The sequence below is a fragment of the Oryx dammah genome, unplaced genomic scaffold (assembly GCF_014754425.2).
Source record: "Oryx dammah isolate SB20612 unplaced genomic scaffold, SCBI_Odam_1.1 HiC_scaffold_16, whole genome shotgun sequence".
NCBI lineage: Eukaryota > Metazoa > Chordata > Mammalia > Artiodactyla > Bovidae > Oryx > Oryx dammah.
In genome coordinates, this window is record NW_024070200.1 from 62781515 (window position 1) to 62808259 (window position 26745).

The window sequence follows — 26745 nt, forward strand, 5'->3', positions numbered from 1 at the left end:
TCATAGATTAAAGGCTGTTCTACTCTCATCTTCATAAAGCTAAAAGCAGGCTTTAAAAGGATCAAACTTATTACAAGTAACTTGGCTTAATGCAAAACTAAAACACACTAGCAAAAAAAAAACAACCCCACTATTTGAAATAATACAACAATATCTAGCATCTAACACAGTAAATTCAAAATGTCTGGAATCCAATCAAAAACTACCAGGTTTGCAAAGAAGTTGGAAAATGTCACATAACTCAGAGAAAATTCAGTTAATAGAATCAGACCCAGAACTATTAGAGATGACATAATTAGCACACAAAGATGCTAAGATAATTATTATAAATTATGCCTCATATTCAAGGAGGTAGAGAAAAACATTAATGAAAGAAATGGAAGATATAAAAAAGATCAAAATGCAATTTATAGAGATGAAAAATAGAACATATGAAATTTAAAAACACAGGAGAGGCTTAACTGTGGTTAGACACAGTAAAAGAAAAGATTAAAAATTGAAGATGTAGTGATAGAAAATTTTCAAAATAAAACTGATCAAAAATAAAAAGGCTGAAAATGAATAGAACAGAAATGATTTGTGGGCCAGTAAAGTGGTAATTGAGGTCCCAAAAGAACACAGAAAAATAATGACAGAAGAAATTTTGAAAATGTTGTTGAAATTTGATGAAAATTATAAACCCCACAGATTCAAGAAGCTCAACAAACCTCACACATAAAAACATACCAAGACATGTCCTAATCATGAAAATTAGTGCTAAAAAGAAAATCTTAAAATCAGCCAGAAGATACATTAGAGTAACAAAGCTAACAGGATAGCAATATCTCACCAGAAAGTATGTACGCCAGAAGACAATGAAGCAGCATCTTCACAGTAGTGAAAGAAAGGGGAAAAAAGAAAAAGTAAATAAAAAAGAAAAAATTGAAGATTTTTTCAGACAAAAACTGATGTAATTAATTACCAGCAGACCTGTATTACAAGAAATTAGTGTCTTCATGTGGAAAAAAGAACAGGAAAAGAAAAAAAAACTGCTACCAAATGGATATTTATATTTACAGAAAGGAATGAAGAGAGCCAGAAATGATACATATGGAGGAAAATATAAAATACATTAAGCTTTTAATTTTTCAATTAACTGTTCAAAGCAGAAAAGCAATATAAGATGTTATTTATAATACATATAACTAGTATTTACATATACTTGTTTTTATATAAACATTAAATAATTAAAACTATATAGAATTCATATAATTATTATATACAATTAAAATGCTTGACAACAGTAACACAAAAAACAGGAGTGAGTAAGTAAATAAAATTGTTTCTGTGCTTGAGGAAGAAAACATGATTTACCTCTACAGAAAGTTGAAAAGGATCTATGTGCAGATAGGAGGTGATTCCCAATCATGGAGATTTTTACCTGGGAACATTTGAGAACACCTGGAGACATTCTTGGTTTTCATAACTGTGGGTGAGGGTATCACTAACATCTGGTGAGCAGAGGCCAGGGGTGCTGCTAAACCATCCTACAGTGCACAGGACAGCCCCTACAACAATCGCCTGGCCCAGGATGTCGCTAGTATCTCCACTGCTGAGAAGCTCTGAGCCAGAGACAGACCTGCTAACCTCAAGGATGCCTCTGGAACACAAGGGGAAGAGAGGCAGTCAGCACTTACAAGACCTTCTGTGAAGACTGGGAGCAGGAGGGCTGCCTTCTCTACAGGTGATGAGAGCGAGCAGATGAGGGACCAGATCTACCAGACTCCAGCACTTGCCTCCCAACAGCTTTATGAAGCTTCTTGGGAAGGCTCAGTCTGACCCCTGACCCCTTTACAGGGCAGTGTCCAGGGGCTCAGGCTATGCCTACTCACCCGTTCTCACTCCAAAAACCCTCATGTGGCAGGTTTTCTCACCAGACACCTCAGCAAAGTGTTTCAATGCTTCCTGGTGCTGGGTGGGCCAGGGCTCTGTAATCTATTTTTCACAGCTCGAAAAGTATATACAACATGAGAGAAACAAGTGTCTTAGGAGTGAGGGGGGAACAGGAAATATACTGGGGTTGAGACTGACTTGGAATCATTGCAAAGTTTGGTTCCATGATTATGACACTACCACATATTTCTCCACATCTTACAGTGTGGAGAGTAATTTCATTTACTTTTGTTGTTGCTAAGTTGTGTCCAACTCTGTGACCCCCTGGACTGTAGCACACCAGGCTTCCCTGTCCTTCACTTCTCCTGGAGTTAGGTCAGATTCATGAGCATCTATCTAACCATCTCATCCTCTGGGCCCCCTTCTCCTTCTGCCTTCAATCTTTCCTAGCATGAGGGTCTTTTCCAACAAGTCAGCTCTTTGCATCAGGTGGCCAAAGTATTGGAGCTTCAGCTTCATCATCAGTCCTTCCAGTGAATATTCAGGGTTGATTTCCTTTAGGATTGACTGGTGTGATCTCCTTGCAGTCCAAGGGACTCTTGAGAGTATTCTCCAGCACCACAATTCAAAAGTATAAATTCTTCAGTGCTCAGAGCTCTCACATCCATACATGACTACTAGAAAAACCATAGTTTTTATACCGATCTTTGCTGGCAAAGGGAAGTCTCTGCTTTTTAATACACTGTCTATGTTTGTCATCAGTTTTCAAGGAGCAAGTGTCTTTCAGTTCCATGGAAGAAGTCACCATCCACAGTAATTTTAGAGCCCAGGAAAATAAAATCCACTTTTCCCCCTTTTATTTGCCATGAAGTGATGGGACCAGATGCCATGATCTTAGTTATTGAATGCTGAGTTTTAAGCCAGCTTTTTCACTCTCCTCTTTCACCTTCATCAAGAGGCTCTTTGGTTCCTCTTCACTTTCTGCCATTAGAGTGGTATCATCTGCATATATGAAGTTGTTGATATTTCTCCCAGCAATCTTAATTGCAGCTTGTGCTTCATTCAGCCCAGAATTTCACATGATGTGTGTAAGTTAAATACAGGGTGACAATATACAGCCTTGTCATACTCCTTTCCAAATTTTGCACTAGACTGCTTTACCATATAAAGTTCTATTACTTTTGACTTGCATACAGGTTTCTCAGGAGGCAGGTAAGATGGTCTGGTATTCCATATCTTTAAGAATTTTCCACAGTTTGTTGTGATCCACACAAAGGCTTTAGCATAGTAAATGAAGTTTATGTTTTTCTGGAATTCCCTTGCTTTTTATATGATCCAATGGATGTTGGCAATTAACTCAGCTTGTATATCTAGAATTTCTTGGTTCACATATTATTGACAACTAGCTTGAAGGATTTTGAGCATTACCTTGCTAGCATGTGAAATGAGTACAATTGTGTGGTACTTTGAACATTCTTTGACATTGCCCTTCTTTGGGATTGGAATGAAAACCGACCTTTTCCAGTCCTATGGCCACTGCTGAGTTTTCCATATTTGCTGACATGTTGAGTGCAGCACTTTAACAGCATCATCTTTTAGGATTTGAAATAGCTCAGTCTGAATTCCATTGATTGTTCATAGCAATGCTTTCTAAGGCCCACTTGACTTTACACTCCAAGATGTCTCGTTCGAGGTCAGTGATCACACTATCATGGTTGTCCAGGTCATTAAGACCTTTTTTGTATAGTGATGTATATTCTTGCCTCCTCTTCTTAATCTCTTCTGTTTATGTCCTTTATCATGCCCATCCTTACATGAAATGTTTCCTTGATATCTCCACTTTTCTTGAAGAGATCTCTAGTTTATCCCATTCTACTCCTTTCCGGTATTTCGTTGTGTTGTTCATTTAAGAAGGCTTTCTTATCTTTCCTTTCTATCCTCTGGAATTCTGCATTCACATGGGTATATCTTCCTCTTTATCCTTTGCCTTTTGCTTCTGTTCTTTCCTCAGCTGTTTGCAAAGCCTCCTCAGATAACCACTTTGCCTTTTTTCATTTCTTTTTCTTGAGGATGGTTTTGGTTACCACCTCTTATACAATGTTATAAACCTCCATCCATAGTTCTTCAGGCACTCTATCAGATCTAATCTCTTGAAACTATTTGTCACTTCCACTGTATAATCATAAGGGATTTGACTTAGGTCATACCTGAGTGGCCTACTGGTTTTCCCTGCTGCTGCTGCTGCTAAGTTGCTTCAGTCGTGTCCGACTTAGTGCGACCCCATAGACGGCAGCCCACCAGGCTCCCTGTCCCTGGGATTCTCCAGGCAAGAACACTGGAGTGGGTTGCCATTTCCTTCTCCAATGCATGAAAGTAAAAAGTGAAAGTGAAGTCGCTCAGTGTTGTCCGACTCCCAGCGACTCCATGGACTGCAGCCCACCAGGCTCCTCCATCCATGGGATTTTCCAGGCAAGAGTCTGGAGTGGGGTGCCATTGCCTTCTCCGATTGGTTTCCCCTACTTTCTTCAATTTAAGCTTGAATTTTGCAATAAGGAGTTTGTGATCTCAGCCACAGTCAGCTCCTGGTCTTGTTTTTGCTGACTGTGTAGAGCTTCTCCATTTTTGGCTGAAAAGAAAATAGTCAATCATATTTCAGTATTGACCATCTGGTGATGTCAATGTGTAGAGTTGTCTTTTGGGTTGTTGGAAAAGGTTGTTTGCTATGAGCTGTTTGTTCTCTTGACAAAACTCTGTTATCTGTTGCCCTGCTTCATTATGTACTTCAAGCCAAACTTGCCTGTTACTCCAAGTATCTTTTGACTTTCTACTTTTGCATTCCAATCTCCTGTGATGAAAAGGACATCTTTTTTTTTTTTTTTTTTTGGTGTTACTTCTAAAAAGTCTTGTAGGAATTCATATAACCAGTCAACTTTAGATTCTTCAGCATTAGTGGTTGGGGCATAGACTTGGATTACTGTGATATTGAATACTTTGCCTTGGAAATGAACTGAGATCATTTTGTTGTTTTTGAGACTGCAAGTAATACCGCATTTCAGACTTTTTGTTGACTAAGAGGGCTACTCCATTTCTTCTAAGGGATTGTTGCCCATAGTAGTAGATATAATGGTCATCTGAATTAAATTCTCCCATTCCTGTTCATTTTATTTCCTAAGATGATGATATTCACTGATTCCTAAGATACTGACATTCACTCTTGCCACGTCCTGCTTGATCACATCCAATTTACCTTGATTCATGGACTTAACATTCCAGGTTTCTATGCAATATTGTTTTTTATAGCATCAGACTTTACTTTCATCACCAAACACATCCATAACTGAGCATCATTTCTGCTTTGGCCCAGCCGCTCCATTCTTCCTGGAGCTATTTGTAATTTCCCTCTGCTCTTCCCCAGTAGCATATTAGACACTACCCAATCTGGGGAGATCACCTTCTGGTGTCAAATCTTTTTGCCTTTTCATACTGTTTATGGGGTTCTTACAGGAAGAATGCTGGAGTGGTTTGTCAGTCCCTCTTCCAGTGGCCCACGTTTTGTCATAACTCTTCACTATGACCCGTATGTCTTGGGTGGCCCTGTACAGCATTGTCCATAGCTTCACTGACTTACACAAGCCCCTTTACCACAACAAGGTTGTGATCTATGAGGGAAAATTTCATTTATATCACAGCATTTTATCCTTACCACAACCCTGTAAGGCAGGTAGGCAGTTATCAACTTGAATTAGAGAATGGAAGGTGGAGACGCAAATCAAAATGGCAGAGAAAGAGGACACAGAACTCGCCTCTCCCCATGAACACATCAAAAATACACCTACATGTGGAAAAATTCTCACTGAAAACTGGCAGTAAACCTCCTATACAACCAAGACTGTAAGGAAGACACATGCAGGAAGGGAAGAGAAGCAACTGCATTCGGACCTGGGCCCTGGAGGGGACTCAGAGATAAAGGAGATGACATGGGTGGAGATACTTCCTAGGGAGTGAGTGGTTTCAGCCACATATTGGCCATCTCAGCCCTGGGGTGCAACAAAGGGAAGGTGAGACCCCTTGGCTAGTAGAAGGACTGGTAACACAAACAGAAGGTCTGAGCGAAAGCTAGACTCTGCTCATGAGAAGCGTGGGAATACTTGCTTGCTCCCAAGGCAGGGTAGAAAGACTGGATTGAGACCACATGGCTGTCTGACTGGTTTTCTGTGATTACCCTAGTGTGCCCCTCAGCCCAAGCTGAGCCAATACCCCAGCACTGTTTGCCTTGTGTTGCAACGCCACACGGGAGCATAGGCAACTACAACCAAGGAAAATCTCAACCGTGAGATGCTGTAGCAGCTCAAATCCAAGTGGCAACTGAGCAGGGAGCAGGCAGCCAGTCCTGGCAATTGCAGACAGAGTGCCTCAGAGGCAGATCTCATCTCTGATGGCAACCAGGCTGCCACAACCCCTGCCCTGACCCTCCCTGAGTACCCAGCCCCTCCTACTCCAACTCTGCTACCCTTATGAGCTGAGGGTGCCAGGGCCAGGACAGAGCACACACTTAGAGCTTCTGCTCCAACAACTGAAGACATGAATCATAAATAATGAATTAATCATGATTTACCCATTAGTGAAAGTAAGCAGCTGGCCCTGGTGTGCAGGCCTCAAAAATTACTGCAAGGATTACTTAACAAAATAAACTTTGACAATGATAAAAATATGCTAAAAAGATAAAATTATGAATAATCTCTGCCATAGCACTTCCATACACTCTGGGAATGACATCTGCAACCACAGCTTCAATAAAATTGCAGAGCTGTGCTTTTGAAATGCTTTAACTAAACTCTGTGCTTGGGAAATCTGTGGCTTTTTTACAGTAATAGCAAAAGCACCAACAAAGGGGTGACACCCACTGGGCAGAGGTAGAAGCACTACCTCACACACGGCTTTGGTTCTAGCTCTTCCTTCTCCAGGCCCTTCCTTCCAAGGTGGTAACTGCCAGTTCACCCTGAAGAAAGGCATGACTCGTGTTCATGCCAAATCCAGCTCTCCCAACAAGGCCACTGGGCACACGCAGACTGCATAGGGATGCTCCCACATAAGGACACTCCTTTGAGACTGTGATAGGTAATTATTTTACCTAATTTCATAGAGAGAAGAAGACAAGCAAAATAAGACAGAGGAATTTGTCTCAACTGAAGGAGCAAGAGAACCCCCCTGAAAAACAACACTAATGAAACAGTAATAAACAATTTACTAGATAAAGAATTCAAAGTATTACTAATAAGAATGAAAACTGAATTAGGGAAAAGAACAGATGAACACAGTGAAAATTTTAACAAGGAACTAGAAAGTATAAAAAAGATCCAGTCAGAACTGAAGAATACAATAACTTAAATGAAAAAACAAAACACTGAAAGGAATGAACAGCAGACTAGATGATACAGAAGAACACATAAGTCAACCAGAAGATAGAATAATGGAAAGCGCACAATCAGAACAGCAAAAAAAAAAACAAAAAAAAAACAAAACATTTTTCTTAATGGAAATAGTTTAAGGGATCGTTGGGATAACATAAAGTATCCCAGGAGAAGAGAGAGAGAAGGGGATTGAACATGTATTTAATGAAATGATGGCTGAAAACGTCCGAAACCTGAAGAAGAAAACAAATATCCAGGTACAGGAAGCACAGAGGGTCCCAAATAAAATGAACTCAAACAGGCACACACCAAGACAGACCATAATTACAATGGCAAAAGTCAAAGAGCCAATTCTAAAGGCAACAGGAGAAAAACAACGAGATACAAGGGAACCCTTTGTATATGATAAGGATAACAGCTGATTTTTCTGTAGTAACTTAGCAAGCTAGAAGGGAGTAGCATGATATACTAAAAGTGTGAAAGGGAAACCCTGCAACCCAGGATATTGTACCCAGCAAGGTTATCATTAGAATCCTAGTACAATTTTGTGGGGCTTCCCAGGTGGCTCAGTGGTGAAGAACCCACCTACCAATGCAGGAGACTCAGGAGACATGGGTTCGACTGCTGGGTCAGGGAAGATCCCCTGGAGGAGGAAATGGCAAGCCACTGCAATATTCTTGCCTGGAGAATCCCATGGACAGAGGAGCCTGGCTGGCAACAGTCCACAGGGTCGCAAAGAGTCAGACACGACTGAGTAACAGAGTGCATGTGCACACACACACACACACACACACACACACACACACACACACACAGAGTGTTTGTGGGACTGTAGATTTATGCAGCCACTATGGAAAACAGTGTGAAGTTTGCTAAAAAACACTAAAAACAGAATTACCATATGATTCAGAAATTTCACTACTGGGGATATATCAGAAGAAAACAAACACACTAATTTGAAAAGATATGTTCACCCTAATGCTCATAGCAGCATTATTTACAATAGCCAAGACATGGAAGCAACCTAAGTGCTTATCAACAGAAGAATGGATAAAGAAGAATGTGGTATACATATATATACTCAATGGAATATTACTCAGCCATAAAAAGAATGAAATTCTGCTATTCACAACAACATAAATGGCCCTTAGTGAAGTAAGTCAGATGGAGAAAGACAAATACTCTACATTATCACTTGTAAGTGGAATCCAAAAGATGAAACAAATGAATGTATACAATAAAACAGAAAAGGTCTCATAGACACAGAGATAAAACTAGTGGGTTACCAGTGGGGAGAAGGAAGCAGGAAGGGACAATATAGGGAAATGGGATTAAGAGACACAAACTACTATGTAGAAAATAAATAAGCAACAAGGACGTACTATACAACGTGGGGAAATAAATATAGTCATTATTTGGTTACAGCCTTAAATGGAATATAATCTATAAAATATTGAATCACTCTCATACATTTGAAACTAATATAATATTGTAATCAACTACACTTCAATTAAAAAATAAAGAATACAGAGGATGAAAAATAAATAAATTCTTTGAGACTTCATATCTAAGTGTTTGGGAACCCATACCCTCTGATCTCTAGTCTGCCTCCCTACAGAGGGTAGACATAGTTCTCTTTGTGGGGGCTGGTGTTAGGTTTGGGGTAGGGCAGGCAGAAATTGGAGGCCATGTGGACCCCACGATGCACAGCCCAGAAGCCCATTCAGGACCACAGCTCTGATTTCCCAGCTGTGACAGCGTCTAGCTGTGTTCTTCTCTGGTATTATCCTTGGCTAAAGGGAGCTCCTTTGACCAGAGTCATGCCCCTCTCCAGAGGGCAGCCCACATCCAGTGACAGGTTAGTGCTGGGGTACAGAGGTCTGGTCCCACTGCTTTACTATAATATCTCTGAAGGGCCACTCAGCTCTAGCATGCTCTAGAGGGTGGGCTGAGGCCTTTGTAGCAACTGCACCACATTTTAATTTCTCCCTCTGCCCAGTTCAGCTCCCTTCTCTCCCTCACAGGTGTGGAATCCCAGAGAACCCCTAAAGCCTGTATACGCATCCATACACATACACACTCATCCTCACACATGATATGGGGAAGAAACAATGGCTACAGAAAGGAGACAAAGTCTGATTGGGTCTCTTCTATGCCTTCACTGAGTTTACCTCCCCCTCATTATTCTTTTTCTGGATAGCTGAGATCTTGGGGCCTCCCAGAGGCTGGACTTTCTCCACACTCTTCACATCATCTTGCACCCAGAGAAGTGGGTAAATTGATTGTTGGGGGTGCAGAAAGGTTGACTGGCTTCTATCAAATCATGATGTAAGTAGCCACCTAGTGAAGCTACTGAGTAAGACCAGTATTCACCTTAGCCTGCAACCTCATTGTGGTCAGGCCTCAACGCAGTGCTCCAGTGATGGGATTGGAGGTCCCAACCCAGCCAACAAGGAAGAACAGCCAATCCCATTTCCTTAGAAGACCTGACCACAGTTTCCAGGTTCACACCAAAAACATTACAGAAGCACACCTACAGGCCTGAGCTGCTCACGGCAATGTTGAGGAAAGGACAGGTCTCACGGCAGGCCTGCAAGATGCACTTCAGAGCCATAGGAAGGGAGCATGTACCTGGTGCTGCTCGCTTTTAAGATTTCCTGAGCCTGATACATGTGGCAAGGAGATACTAACTGCAGAAAACAGAAAATAGCTCCCCTGAAAGTCAGAGTTCCACAGATGGCATGCTTGCTATTCCCTAAACAGAACTCGGATAAAGCCATCTGCATCATAAATCATTCAAGTGCTAAAGCCCATATGATAAATCAAAATGACAATGTTTTAAAAATGAATGAGTTATATCTACAAGCAAAATGAATTTTCAGGAATAGGGTTCCTTTTGTGTTATGTAAAGCCCTCTCCTGAGTCTTATGCAGTTAGGGGCACGGAGGGGTTACGGCCACAGAAAACTGCGGGAGAATAACAGACACAGGACTGGTCAGGCACACTCTTCCTCCCATGTGCTATGAACAATCTCTCTGGCCCAAGAGCCCATTAATAAAACTTTCACATTCTGGTGTGAATGTGTAGATTTATTAAAAGCCATGAATTGTGCTTGTCCGCTTGTCTAGGCCAATACAGAAACCAAAACTCAAGTTCCATATAAAATATTTGTGTGTGTATGTGTGTTTATGTGCAGGTACTCATGCATCTGTTTCTCTCCTAATAAAATGAAGAATATCTATTCCTTTTAGAAGTATATAAAAAGCCATTCCATTTTGTGAAATTATTTTTTAAAAATATGAGTACAAGAGATGTCGGAGTTTCTTTTATCTATTTTCACTTTGATCTTCCCCCATACCCCCCTTCCTTTTCAACTTCAGCAACACACTATGAGGGGAACATCAGGTCAACATTTGGGACGGAGGAACTAAAGGCAGGATTTAAACACCCATTGCTGTCCTCAAAAATACTTCATGGGACAGCTCTCACCAGAATCGGAGCCCTCCTTCTACAACAGCTTCAGTTAACTGCTTGTCCATCAAATAACTTATGTGGTCCAGTACCTCCAAGAATAGCATCTTGATAACCATTGTTAGAAAACAGGTAAGACAAGAAACTTAAGGGTACATGCATAGGGAGCCAATACCTGATTAAGTATGGAAAATCACCATATAATTACATAGTTCATGGGCAACTGCAGGAAAGGGAAGTTTGTCATTTTTAAACAGACACCTAGCAGCTGAAACTTCCTAGAGGGAACAGGTCCCACTCAGCTACCAGCACCCAGCTGCTTTTCATGCCTGATTCCAAAGGAACAGAGGGTAGCTGAAGAAAACTGAAATAAAATCTTGTTTTTACTTATTTAAAAATCCTTATATAATCTTTCTCCCTCAGAGGTCAGTGTGCTTGGAATTAAGAGCTGAAAAGATACACTGCTGTCGTCAGCCACAGGAAGAGGGGTTGCCTCCCAGTGACTGGGTGTGTGCATCTTGGTATACGCCTCCCAGTGACTGTTTTGAAATAAGAAACAGTTTAGGAAAAAACCAACAGAAGAATTGCCAAGTAGCTTAGAAAACATATTGACCCATGCCAGTGTAAGAAAATGCCTGCATAATGCTATCCTAGCATGAAAAAGAGGTATTCCCTGAAAAGGATGCTGGTGGTTCCAGTCCAGATTTGCATGGCCTTAGGAAGTCCCTTCCTCCCTCCACGCCTCCAATTCCCCTTTGGGCAGGTGATCCTCTCCTTCCAGTTCTGCGCCACTTCCACCTCCACTGTGAATGTGAGGTTGAGGCTTCTCCCAAGCAACCACCTCAGGCCCTGGCTGTACGTGTGGCCTATTGCAGAGGCCTCTCAGTAGAGGGCAAAGCAGCAAGGGTTCCGTTGGGGGCATGGGGCTTAGAAGAGGCCAGTCTACTTGTGGGCTTGGCCCTCACTCAAGATATGTTATCTCTTTTATTATCTTTGACTTCTTTAAACAACTCTACACTCAGGTGTAAAAGAAATTTATGATTGATTTACACCAGAAAATCTCCCAATGGGAATTTGCCCTCACTGAGATTTTCTGAAGAGCAGCCTCTATGAAGAGCTGGAATTAACTGATTATTTGCCAAGGTAACCAAGCAAAGTCAATGACAAGATCATGAAGTCTGTGGGAAGTGACCATAAGGCACACTAAACACACACACACACACACACACACACACACGTACACTGTTCCTGGGGAGGCAAAGAAGAGCATTAACCTCAAGAAGCCCCAGTCCTGGGTGACCCTGGGTGAGGTGCATGCATTTCTCACTCAGCTCTCCCCTCCTCCAGACAACAGAAACCACCATCCACATGGACGTCAGGGGTAGGCGGCAGTAGCAGCACCGTGAGGGGACCCTGGCTTCCTGCCAGACACTTAGTGGTCTCTGCTAGCTCCAAAATCCTACATGATTCTCTATTTGTGGTTGGACTGAATCTCAAGTATAGAACATTCAAATTTGAAATTCTTTGAGTCCAGTAACTTTGAAAAATTATTTTTGTTATCAAATTTTCTAGATTCCACTGTTGTTTCTTGAATAGATTGTTAAACTAATTAATCTACATAATACCCAGACATATGGAAATCGATAGCATTTTTATAACACTGCACTTCAATGGTCAGTCTTTGTGATATTTTTATGATGTCTTGTTCAGCTGTTTTTACATCTACTATCACTGACTAACAAAAGAGAACTGAAGTCTTCTTAGAAGTTACAGATTTTATGTTTCTTCCCTAAAATGCTGATATCTGAGTGAATGTGTCCAAAGTACCATCTAGAATGTGAGTTGTGAAAGTCAACTGGCAGAAGACAGCTTTGGAAACTGTCACTGGAGCCACCAGCAGAAAGCAAATGGAAGACAGAGCTTGACTGCAAGTAAACTGCCAGGTCACTTGAAACTCACAGAGTCTCTGGGATTCAGCACAAGTAATAGCGCTGCTTTATAACACTGAGAGTGATGATGGCAGCTAACATTTATCATGTGGGCACTGGGTGCCAGACCCTCTACTAAGGGCTTGCTTCTACAAGGCAGGCACTAATATTATCAGCCTCATTTTATAGATGAGGAAACTGAGGCAATGAAGAGAAATAATAATGCTCAAGATATGAATCTACATAGAGCCATTAGTCTTAGCTATTACCCTAAATGCTTTCAGTTCAGTCGCTCAGTTGTGTCCGACCCTCCGCAACCCCATGAATCACAGCACGCCAGGTCTCCCTGTCCATCACCAACTCCCGGAGTCCACCCAAACTCACGTGCATCGAATTGGTGATGCCATCCAGCCATCTCATCCTCTGTCATCCCCTTTTCCTCCTGCCCTCAATCCCTCCCAGCATCAGGGTCTTTTCCAATGAGTCAGCTCTTTGCATGAGGAGGCCAAAGTATTGGAGTTTCAGCCTCAGCATCAGTCCTTCCAATGAACACCCAGGACTGGTCTCCTTTAGGATGGACTGGTTGGATCTCCTTGCAGTCTAAGGGACGCACAAGAGTCTTTTCCAGCACCACAGTTCAAAAGCATCAATTCTTCAGCAAAAGTAAAAGAGAAGAGTGAAAAAGTTGGCTTAAAGCTCAACATTCAGCAAACTAAGATCATGGCATCCGGTCCCATCACTTCATGGGAAATAGATGGGGAAACAGTGGAAACAGTGTCAGATTTTATTTTGGGGGGTTCCAAAATCACTGCAGATGGTGACTGCAGCCATGAAATTAAAAGACGCTTACTCCTTGGAAGAAAAGTTATGACCAACCTAGATAGCATATTCAAAAACAGAGACATTACTTTGCCAACAAAGGTCTGTCTAGTCAAGGCTATGGTTTTTCCAGTGGTCATGCATGGTTGTGAGAGTTGGACTGTGAAGAAAGCTGAGCACCAAAGAATTGATGCTGTACTAGGAGGTAAAAAAGTAAAGATTAAAAATCATTTAAAAATAATTAGAAAACTGTTTTATGCTTTTAAAAAGTTCAAAAATAAATTGAAGGATCTATGTTTTAATCTACTATTTTGATTACTCAGTTTGTTTCTGTACTCACTATTTTTACTCCATACAACTATTTTAAATTAATTTTCTGGTTATTAATCTTCCCTGAAAAATTAGGAAAGGTTAAGTATTATAGGGCTTCCCAGGTGGCAAGTCTTAATGACCCAGATAACCATGATGGTGTGGTCATTCATCTATAGCCAGACATCCTCGAATGTGAAGTCAAATGGGCCTTAGGAAGCATCACTACCAACACAGCTAGTGAGGTAATGGAATTTCAGCTGAGCTCTTTCAAATCCTAAAAGACGATGCTGTTAAAATGAAGCACTCAATATGTCAGCAAATTTGGAAAATTCAGCAGCGGCCACAGGACTGGAAAAGATCAGTTTTCATTCCAATCCAAATAAGAGCAATGCCAAAGAATGTGCAAACTACTGCAATTGTGCTCATTTCACATGCTAGCAAGGTAATGCTCAAAAATTTTTCAAGCTAGGCTTCAACAGTACGTGAACCGAGAAACTCCAGATGTAAAAGTTGAGTTTAGAAAAGGCAGAGGAACCAGAGATCAAACTGTCAACATCCTTTGGATTATAGAAAACATAAGGGAATTCCAGAAAAACATCTGCTTCATTCACTATGCTAAAGCCTTTGACTGTGTGGGTCATAACAAACTGGAAGATTCTGAAAGAGATGGGAATTCCAGACCACCTGACCTGCCTCCTGACAAACCTGTATGTAGGTCAAGAAGCAAGAGTTAGAACTGGACATGGAACAATGTGCTGGTTCAAAACTGGGAAAGGAGTACCTCAAGGCTGTATATTGTCACCTTGCTTATTTAACTTATACACAGAGTACATCATGCGAAAGGCTGAGCTGGATAAAGCACAAGCTGGAGTCAAGACTGCTGGGAGAAATATCAATAACCTTAGATATGCAGATGATACCATCCTCATGGCAGAAAGTGAATAGGAACTAAATGGCCTCTTAATGAAGGTGAAAGAAGAGTGAAAAAGCTGGCTTAAAACTCAACATTCAAAATATAAAAATAATAATGTTTTTCTTGAGTCTCTGCTGTCAGCGTCCTTTCCCTCGCTGGGAGTCACAGTTCACCTCACCTCCCTAATATGCCCTGCAACACTGCACTGGTCTCTGGACCTGCTGTGGAGGCAGCTCAGACTCTAATCTGGTCCTGCTCCAGAGGTTCAAGAGAGAGGGGACATATGTATACCTATGGCTGGTTCATGCTGATATCTGACAGAAAGCAACAAAATTCTGTAAAGCAATTGTCTTTCAATAAAAACTAAACAAATTTTAAAAAATATCTCAACATTCAAAAAGATCATAGCATCCAGTCCCATCACTTCATGGCAAATAGATGGGGGAAAAAATGCAAACAGTGACAGACTTTATTTTCTTGGGCTTCAAAATCACTGCAGATGGTGACTGAAGCCATGAAATTAAAAGACACCTGCTCCTTGGAAGAAAAGCTATGACCAACAGCATATTAAAAAGCAGAGATGTCCCTTTGCCAACAAAAGTCTGTACAGTCAAAAGTATGATGTTTCCAGTGGTCATGAATTGATGTAAAAGTTGGACCATAAAGAAAGCTGAGTGCAGAAGAATTGATGCTTTTGAACTGTGGTGTTGGAGAAGACTCTTGAGAGTCCCTTGGACTGCAAGGAGATCCAACCAGTCCATCCTAAAGGAAATCAGTCCTGAATATTCATTGGAAGGACTGATGCTGAAGCTGAAGCTCCAATACTTTGGCCACCTGATGTGAAGAACTGACTCATTGGAAAAGCCCCTGATGCTGGGAAAGAATGAAGGCAGGAGGAGAAGGGGACAACAGAGGATGAGATGGTTGGATGGCATCATCAACCTAATGGACATGAATTTGAGCAAGCTCTGGAAAATGGTGAAAGACAGGGAAGCCTGGCATGCTGCAGTCCATGGGGTTGCAAAGAGTCGTACATGACTTAGCAACTGAACAACAACAATTATAAATTAGAAGACTCAGGGTCTTCTAGTCTTGACCTTACCATGCAATTACTGTGTGAATTTGGTTGAGCCTCAGTTTCCTCAGTTTCCCTTATTAGAGTGTTCCTTTCTCTAACTAAAATAGTTCTGCATGTGTTGAAGTGTCATTCTGTGAACTTAAGAGACACTGCTTATCAAGAGCAGATGGCTAGGGCCAGTTGCCAAGGCACTGGCTTCTCCAGCCTGGCTGTAACAGCTGCAGGCTACAGTCCCACCTCCATGTTCTGGCGATGTACCAGTCTAAGATGTCACAGAAACATGCTTGAGTTGGCCAGCACTCAGTATGATATTTAGAAGAAAGAAAATAAAAACTTAAGAATGATCAAGTTCTAAGTAATATCAAACAAAAGCATGCTATGCTTCTTCTAATTTCTCTGAAAGCACTTCTCATGTTTGCAAAGAGAGTAAGCTTAATATGTCAGCCCATCATAATTCTCAATGTGATGTGTGGGCTGGTAGTTCATCACAAAATCCTCCATTTTATAGGAACCAGTTAAGTTTCAATGCCAATTCTTGTCCTCAAAAGCAAGCTGCCTGCTAACCATGGTATGTATATGTTAGTGTCCTGAAATTACAACAATATTGTTAAAGTAGCAAATTCATCATAAGCATGTAGCAATCCTATTGCTTAGGGAAAATAAGTTTTTCTTATTCTTAAAAAAATCACAATTTTTTAAAAAGAATAATCACTTTTATCTTTTCAGTCTACCATGCAAATTCATAGAGACCATAAACAGATTCATAAATTATTTTGTAACTTGCCATCCAAAATACCGTGACTTTTTTTCCCAAAATTATTTATTCATTTGCATGTTCAAAATTACTTATTAGGGGCCTATCAGACATAAGGAACTTGAAAAGACAAACTCTCAATCTGTTATAGGATTTTTAAAAATCCTCCTATTTTGGAGTCCTACAGACCTCTGCAATTCCATTTTATAAATATCAAGAATTAGTCACCTTAGTAACAATTGTGTTGTGTGTTAAATGCTAAATATTTATTAAACAGAATTGAAAACTGACTCAGTTGTCCTCTAAAAATTTCAGCTCCTGCCTCTATCCCTCTCCTCCCCTTTGCAATGCAACTACGCCTTCAAACAGCATTCTTTAAAAGGCAGCTTTATGGCTTTGGAGGAAGAAGCTGATTTCACAGCCAGATTTGCCACTGCTGTGGAAAACAGAGTGCACATGCAAGCCAGCTGAAGTCATGAGGGCTGCACGGATTAGGGCCGCGGGGGCCTCCACTGCTGCTGTCAAACTGCAATTGGAAACAGCTTTTCCAAAGTACAGCATGAGAAATCAAGAATGCCTGTCCACAGCTCCCCAACCCACAGGGTTTCTAATCAGGCTTGGTATTACCCATTAGAGATCAGAAAATACGAAAATCATGATGAAACCAAACAAAGAGTATTTTCTAGTTTCCAAGTTTTGTTCTGCCTGGATCCCTTCCAAGCCTGTAGTTATTGTCACTCACTACGAGATGTGGGTTTGATCCCTGGGTCAGGAAGATCCCCTAGAGATGGGAATGGCAACCCACTCCAGTATTTTTGCCTGGAGAATCCCATGGACAGAGGAGCCTGGCAGGCTACAGTCCATAATGTTGCAAAGAGTCTGACATGACTTAGGGCCTGAACAACGACGACAATCAGTTAAAAAGGGAATGGCTTCTGACTGGGACAGGAGCTCCAGGAAGGCTGGACCCGAAGGCAGGGCAGGCTCAGTTCAGCGACCTGCCTTCCTTCCAACCCCTGGATATACAGATTGTCTTAACTGCTCAAATTCAGTTACTTCAACTGTACCTGTCACTTAGAGATAAAGTAATTTTTGCAGAGATCATAGAAAAACTATTGAGAACATTAATAAACTAGAATCATTCAATGAAAGGTTTATTTTCTAAGCCACTCAATGGCAACCCACTCCAGTACTCTTGCCTAGAAAATCCCATGAATGGAGGAGCCTGGTAGGCTGCAGTCCATGGGGTTGCTAGGAATTGACAAAACTGAATGACTTCACTTTCAGTTTTCACTTTTATGCCTTGGAGAAGGAAATGGCAACCCACTCCAGTATTTTTGCCTGGAAAATCCCAGGAACAGGGGAGCCTGGTGGGCTGCCATCTATGGGGTCGCACAGAGTCGGACATGACTGAAGCGACTTAGCAGCAGCAGCCAGCTAAAGAAAAGAATTTTTTCTCAGGAAAACAAGTTCGAATCATCAGTTTAGTTTAAAAAATATTCAGGATTTGATTTGGGATTAATCCAGATGTAGACTAATTTCCAATACCTTTGTCTAGATTTAGAAGACCTAGAGGTCATTTATGGCAACCTCAACTTCATTTGTCAACTTTTCAATGATCTTTGAGACACAAATGCTAAAGTAGGAAAATAAATTAATCAGAGATTCTATTTAAAAGTTGAGCTTATCAGATAAACTACAAGCACATCTGTTACATATGTCACTCATTCTGATCATGATACAATGCTATGTTATATGGGGATTAAGTAACACCCAAAAGTGGGCCAGCTGTAACTTTCACCTTGAAAGATTCTTAATTAAAATTCCCTTATATGTATGACTTCTAGGCAAGGAAGGAGTTATGACTTGATTTTTTTTTTAACTTGCCTTAAAAATTCCAGTCAAATTCCATCTATATAACCAAACTTTCCCTGGTCACCTTGAGTCAATTCCTCTTTTGTTTTTCACAGCAAGTTTTGGGGACCTCTCTTCGGCACAGGACATTCTATACAACAAATATATTTGCTAGTAGATGAATATTCCCCAACTAGATTCTGGGCTGTTTCCCCAAAAGCAACAATTGTGTCTTATTCATTTCTTTAAGCCATCTCCTCCCTGTTCTGAAATTAAAAACTAGAATTCTAAATGAAACAAACAAAAAAATTCCCTTCCATTGTCTAAAATGTATTATTCATTTCTTAGGGAAGAAGATATTTTCAGAAAAAGAGTATTGGCAAATAATGGACAAAATTTCAGAGAGGAGAAGGAAGCTCAGTGGGAGAACATTATGTACAAACTGGACAATCAGCAAAGGTGAACTAAGGATCTGAAACAGCACTTAACTCTCACCATAAAGCCTGCCCCAAACTGGAGCAAATTTAGACTCGTTAGGACTTTCTTCAAGAAGCAGCAATCAATTCTTGAATAAAAATTTTCCAGAAAATCCTTGTCCTCTAATAAAAGCAATTTCTTAAGAACACCTTGGAAATCTACTTAATGACCATAAACAGATTCATAAATTATTTTGTAACTGGCCATCCAAAATACTGTGACTTCTTTCCCAAAATTGTTTATTCATTTATATGTTCAAAATTACTTAGTAGGGCCTGTCAGACATAAAGAACTTGAAAAGACAAATTCTCAATCTCTGTTATAATATTTTAAAAAATATTTTGAAGAAATTCTCATCAAGACGATCAAATCAAGAAAAAAAAATTCTGGTTAACTATAAATTAAGTAGAATGTTCCATCATCTGGGCCTCACCTTTGTTCTGGCAATGAAATCTACTTGCTAAGAGCAATAAAACCTGAATGGCCCTTACCTTCGTGAATATACTTCTTTTGAGCATCTTCAGGATTAAGTAACTCCAGTAAAGATTAAGAACTTGCAGGACCATGAGCTGTAGGTTGAGGAAGATGTATGAAAAGAAAGGTTGAAGGTAGTGCAGAGGCAGAATCAGCGTGCAATATAAAATCCTGAAAAACCAAACAAATGAGAATGTTTTGTTACAGTCAAAGCACTTCTGAATTTTCAGTGAGGAAACAAGTACTTTTTCTCTCAAGGCATACATTTATTTCATTTCTAATAATGTTCAGGAAAGACTCAAAAGAAAACAATATGGTAATATCACCTTTTATATCATTTTTGGAAAGTCACAAATGTTCCTCTACATCAGTTTCCTCTCTGCAAAGAGAACTGTATATCCTTACCCCACTCACCTTCCCAGGACTGGAGAACATGAGATAATGCATGTGTGCATGGGGTTATTATTGCCTTTTGGACACAGTCTCATTTATTTGGCATCAAAAGTGAATGGGAAATTTTACATGAGTAAATTTTCTGGATAAAACAGACTTTTAAAGAAGCAAAAATTCTATTATTACTTTTACTTCCACTTTCTAAAGTGAATTGAATACTTTATTAATTTCATAAACAGACTCCTGGACATAATATGAACTGCCCTCAATGACCAGGATGCACAGTGCTTTCAGATACAATTGCAGTATGAAGGCTATCTGTTGTCTTCCCAAACTGCAAACATTGCTGTTTATACATGTTTGTAAATATAGTTTTTTCATACAAAATTGAAAAATAAGAACACTGCCCATAAAATTACAATTAAAAAAAATAATACTGTAATTTTGTGCATTCTTCTCTAACTTTTCTTACATATATTTAAATTTAGGATTGGGGGTAGGAGGAGAAGGGGACGACAGAGGATGAGATGGCTGGATGGCATCACCGACTTGATGGACCTGAGTTTGAGTGAACTCCGGGAGATGGTGATGGACAGGGAGGCCTGTCGTGCTGTGATTCATGGGGTTGCAAAGAGTTGGACACAACTGAGCGACTGAACTGAACTGAACTGATAGTAAAATTGACTATTTGGGGGTGTGCAGTTATACAAATTACAATAAAAGCATAGATTTGTGTAACCACCACCACAATATAGAGACAGAGTGGTTCCATCAACCCCCAAATCCTGGTGCTGTCCCTTTATAGTCATATCCCCAGACCTAACACTTGGCAACCACTTATCTATTCCCCATCCCTTTGTCTTGTCAAGAAGGCCATATAAATGGAATCATACAGTGTGTCAGCTTTTGAGATTGCCTTCTTTCACTCAGCACAGAGCCTCTGAGATTCATGTAAGCTGTGTGGGTATCAATAGCGTGATTTTTTTAATCTAGTGAGTGGTATTCTATTGTGTGGGCATACCCATTAGTGACCATTTGCATTGTTTCCAGTTTTTGACAATTGTGGACAGACTGCTATAAACATTTATGTAATATATATGTTTTTGTGTACACATGAGTTTTCATTTTTTAAGGGTAAATACATACAGGTGGGACTGTTGGGTATCACACTGTCAAGTATACACTTAACTTTACAAGAAACTGAAAACTTGTTTTCCAAAATAACTATTTTGCATCCTAATCAGCAAAGAATGAGAATGCCAGTTGCTGCTCATCTTCAGCAGCACTTACTATTATTCTGTAGAGACTTTGCCACTGCAGTAAAAGTACCACTTGTGGAATCTTACATTCAGTTTCATTTGGCTTTAAATCAAAACAGTTTACACACAATCCCTAGAACCTTATTTCTGACAAATAGCAAGGAGATCTGGATCCACAGGTGGGACAATGCCCACGGTCAGCCTGAAGCAGTTACAGAAGATGGACCATCGGCCCCTCTGCCACTTATAAAGTTTTAAGAGTCCAGACTCCTTGAGGGGGAAATCTTACCGCATTCAGGTAGCTAGATATGAGCAGAGAAAAGGTAGCAGGAAATCACACATCTTGTAAACAACAGGGGTCCATAGACAAAGCAAAGCAGAAACTTTCAGACTGATAGGAAATTGAGTGATAAGGGTCAGAATAGAAGACAAAGAAAGGTGGGGAAAGGTGGCAATCTCCTGTGTTCAAATGTAGCCTTTTTCTCATTATGATCTTATTAAAAATAAAATTAGCCTTATAGATAAGAAGTACCCATCATGCACTGACACTTCTGATTCAAGCTAAATAAGGACAAAAATCCCTCTTCCTCTCAGGAAAATAGAGCTGGCATGAAAATTGGGGAAGATGCCCCCAAATTACTCCTTAGTGAATATCCTGCCCCTTCATCAGTATGCCCATCATAACCAGGTTACCAAAGAAATCCAGTGTGGCAGCTCCTTACCTGCCTGCTCAATCTCCCTGAGAGCATATCCTTACTTAAATAAACCCCTACTTTACGTTCTTAAAAAAAAAGTTTACACTGTTTGAACAATTTGGTGTGTTAGGGGAAGCACACTGACTGAATCCACCCACCCTGGCCAGGCACCACAGTCACCATTTGCATGAGCTGTTTTATGACAGGAGGTCCTGGTAAAGAACACAGAACTAGTAAGCCACCACCAACCGGAAGAGACACCACGTGTCTGACCACTTCCCAGAATCCTTGTCACTGGCATCCATCTTGGCGGAGCAATGTGCACACCACCAGGAAGGACTCTGAGTCAGGACGATTGGTCAGAGGCAACCCAGAAACTAATCCTATCACCATAAATCCTGAGACTGCGAGCCATGGGGCAGAGCAGTCCTCCTGGGTTCCCTTTCATGACTGCTCTCCACCTGGGCGCCCTTTCCCAACAAAACCTCTTGCTCTGTTAGCACACGTGTCTCCTCAGACAACTGGTTTCTGAGTGTTAGACAAGAACCCATTTCTGGGCCCTGGAAGGGGTCCCCCTTCCTGCAACAAATGGTGACTCTGGTGTGGACTCTTCTTCACTACCACTGACATCCTGACTACTTGGGGAACTCAAATGACCTTCGGACCACTCAGGGTGCTTGGGGACCAGCTTGCCCACCAATGGACCAAACCCAGTAGCTCCAACTGGGACCCTTTTGTCCTTGGTCTCCTCCTGACGCAGACAACTGGCCAGGGTGCCCCGAGAGGGTAAGGAACAAGAGACTTTACTGACCTCTCTCACCTTCCCTTTCTCTTTCCTCTCCTTAACCCTTCCTATCCTACCCTTTTTTCTAGTCCCCCAGTCTTAGACACAGGAGCCTGGTCAAAGGGCCTCAGACTGAGCTGAGGATCAGAGGCCAATCACCTTTGCTTGGCAGAGAACTTGAATTCTGGTCCTGTTCTGGTTTCTAGTTTGAATTCTGGTTCTGTTCTGGTCTGGCCTAGTCTCTGGTAGGGCCGATTTCTAGTCCTCCCTTCTCTGGAAGCCTAGTAGTCCCACAACACCTGGGTATCTGCAGGTGGCAAGAGATGTCTGTAAGGTCACCCCTTTTGCTCCCCCATCCAACCTCCTTCCCTCTTTTCTTTCAGCCTGACCTTTCCTCCCTTTGAAATCTTTGAAGACTTGAGATTACTTTCATTCACTTTGGTAGAACTTGGATGAAGTTCTGTGTCTCTATAGGAGGTTTTCTGAGACAATGTAATCTTGTATTCAAGGGAGTGTCTGATTAGGATGGTTGGGTATGTGTATGCGTTCTGTGTTGTGATTTGTAATGGCCATTTTGCTTTGTGTGGCTGCCATTTTGTTTAGAACTGATGCTGTTTTGTTAGAGCTTGATTTTCTCTTCCTTGCCTTGAGATCAGGGCTCTTCAGTTCAGTTCAGTTCAGTCGCTCAGTCGTGTCCGACTCTTTGCGACCCCATGAATCGTAGCACGCCAGGCCTCTCTGTCCATCACCATCTCCCGGAGTTCAGTCAAACTCATGTCCATCGAGTCAGTGATGCCATCCAGCCATCTCATCCTCTGTCGTCCCCTTCTCCTCCTGCCCCCAATCCCTCCAATAAGTCTTTTCCAATGAGTCAACTCTTCGCATGAGGTGGCTCTTAGGAACACTAATCTATACCACTTCTAATTCTTAAGACTGAAGGGCAAATGGGAAGAAGCTTTTAAAAATATTATTTATCCCAACTGTTATTTATAAACTAGTGAATTTTATATTGTAATATCTGATTAATGACTAAGTTTAGAAAATGAAGCCAAATCTTGTGTTGTGGCTCTCTGGATATGTGTGTGTCTCAGTATGTGTCTTTGTCTCTGGATAATATTGTTGAGGTTAATTTGTAAATGAGCTCTATTTAAATGTCTTAAAGAAATGTAAGCACTTACAAATCAAACAATTCCAAATTAAGCTAAATGAATTTCAGGTTCATGTGAACAAGGAAATATTCAATATTAAATTAATACTTGGTAATATAGACATGTCTTTAGAACCATCAATAAGTATAATACTTCTGTTGTAACTAGATTTACTAGAGGTCAAATAAGACTGTATTCTATTTGTTACAAATTTGTTAACAAGAAAAGAAACAAATACAACGTGGAAAAAAAACCTTTCAGGGAAGTGTTTTCAGTAAGAAAAGGTGTGAGAAATGAAAGAGTAGTGAAATGAGTGAGTTATGCATGATCAGGATTTTCTAAGATTGGATTACAATTAGTTGGGTAAGTAGATTTTGTTAGGAATGACTTCGCCACAGGAAAACTGGTTGGAACCGTGATGGCAGAACCCACTTTCACTAGACCTTGAGCCTTGGTGTGCACACCCACTGTGACACGTGCAAGCTGAGTGACACACCCGACAGCAGGGGCTGAATCTGACTGACTGTTCTAAGCCCTTTTGATTTTGGGGGACAAAATTTCCTAAATCAAATTCTATCGAAGTTCTTTTGACCTCTAGTTAACTTTGGCATGCTTCAGAGGGCCCCTGAAACATCCCAAAGAGAGATGTATTAAACTAATTGTGTTTATTTGATTGGTTAAATTACATGGGAGTTATTATCAAATGAGTAATAAATCCTCTCGGTTATGTTGTATGATAAATGTTACTAATATAGGTATCCTAGAACTTACATGGAGTTCCTAAAATTCTGTCATGTTCTGGTATTCTAATGGGAAACCTGATGACTTTACAAAGGTTAACAAAAGGACTGAACTGGTGAACATGCTTATAACTTTTATGGTTTCTATCTGAAAAAATTTATGAGTTTGAATCAGTGTTTCCCAGAAGTAGGGTAAATATTCCCCTCAAGCTAATTATGACATTAATTTGGTAAAATTATAAACAAATGGAAACAATTATCTCTATCAGACTCCTTCAGAGATTGGAAACTCTTAGATTTCCAATAACTTTATCAGACAAGTTAGGAAGGTTATGTCACTAACAAGTACAGAAATCTCAAGGAATTTTTGAGACCTTGAAAAGTGAAGACTTCACCCAGATTTGTTAGGCAAAATCTGTGATAAGCCTTTGGCATGACTTTTCCTAGCCCTGAAAGATTTTATTTTAAAAATTTGGTCTGAGACTCTATAAATGTTTCAGCAAAGCAAAAAGTCTATGATCAGTTATGGTTATATAAATCATCAGGTCAGGTTTATTCACACCAGAACTATTTTGCAAACAAACTAGTCTTAATTTGGTTACATTTGGTAAAAATGAGGGTGATTTTAGGGAAAAAAAGATGTTTCAATAAATGTTAAATCCCAGTTTGTTTATGAAGGTCTGTATCTACTAAGACCCATTTCCTGAATAGTTCTTTGCTGTTACAGTATATTAATGCAAAATTCACTTGAATTATTAAGAGACACCCTAAGTTTGTTTCTGAAGCTTATCTCAGTAATCTATCTTTGGACAAAGATCAGATGCCTCACAATCTACAACCAGAACTGGAAAAGGACATAATTTAGGAGACTGTCTCCAACTTGGATGGAAGGACCTTTTTATCAGGTACTCTTAACTAGCTTGTTCACAGTGAAATTGAAGGTAAATTGACTCTTAGATTAATTCCCACTTCCAAAGGCCCTTACACTGGACTAGTCTATAGAGAGGACAGCTGACCTGATCTCACCTTAAAATGACACCCAGAGGAGAAACTGCACTACACCAGGATGAGAAGAAGACAACATCAGAGATAGACAGTTTGCCTAAGATGCTGCACCTGATTCATACGATCATCAATAATGTTTTCTCAACTTCTTGGACCTTTGCGTATAAATCAAATGCTTTTCTATCATAGGCCTGATCCTATGCTAGTTTTAGAAATCAATCCAATTGTTGGAATTGTGGCCAATTACCTGTGTCCAGTTCTGGGTTACCTTGGTGAATTTCTTCACTCCAAGGCTCAAATTGGTTGGCCCTGAGAAAATTTACTTTAAAAGGAAAATTGTAGTCATGTTCAGGTCACTACTGATACTACTGGATGGGATCTCCTCACTTGGCCAATTAACAAGGCCTGTTTTGACTCTGGTAATAAATTTGAATTCTCTTCTATTACTCAAGCTCAATCAGAGCAACAAGCAAAGTTTCAGCAAAGGAAAAAATCTCCCACAATTCCTGGATGGATTACTATAGATAACACCAGGCTATGATGATTTAGGTTTAAAGTCTCCTCTATGTTGGGAACAATTAAGTCTACTAAGGATGTGAAAGTTGGACTGTGAAGAAAGCTGAGCACCGAAGAATTGATGCTTTTGAACTGTGGTGTTGGAGAAGACTCTTGAAGGTCCCTTGGACTGCAAGGAGATCCAACCAGTCCATTCTAAAGGAGATCAGTCTTGGGTGTTGTTTGGAAGGACTGATGCTAAAGCTGAAACTCCAATACTTTGGCCGCCTCATGCGAACAATTGACTTATTGGAAAAGACTCTGATGCTGGGAGGGACTGGGGGCAGGAGGAGAAGGGGACGACAGAGGATGAGATGGCTGGATGGCATCACTGACTCGATGGACATGAGTTTGGGTGAACTCTGGGAGTTGGTGATGGACAGGGAGGCCTGGCGTGCTGCGATTCATGAGGTCGCAGAGTCGGACACGACTGAGCGACTGAACTGAACTGAAGGATAATCAGTCTAGTAACACTAGGAAACTGGGCTATGTACCCTATAGACAGTGCCAATATATAATTTCCCTGGAAGATAAGGATTCGTATGGAATAAACTAAGTCAGATGACCTGGGATACACTGGGCTGCATCTAATGGAAGCTCTTAGCTTAATTTTTACTTGTAACTTTACTATTACTGCTGGCTATGTTATTTGTATTTCGCCTGTTTTACAAAATCGCTGTTTCTTACATTACCAACTGTGTGACTGAGCCTCTGATAAAATAATGTATAGTTTCATATGAGATTGATGATAACAGTGTAACTCTAGATATGGGAAGAAGCAACAAGAGAGAATGTTTTCCTGG

At 40.6% G+C, this 26745-nt stretch overlaps 1 protein-coding gene across 1 annotated transcript in view; it reads right to left on the reverse strand.

The window, feature by feature from the left end:
* Positions 1-26745, reverse strand: part of CERS3 (ceramide synthase 3) — a 134414-nt gene that overhangs the window by 24700 nt on the left and 82969 nt on the right. Inside the window, exon 10 of the mRNA XM_040257028.1 lies at positions 19381-19534. Coding sequence (XP_040112962.1) covers positions 19381-19534 — 154 coding nt within the window. The remainder of the gene's footprint in view (positions 1-19380; positions 19535-26745) is intronic.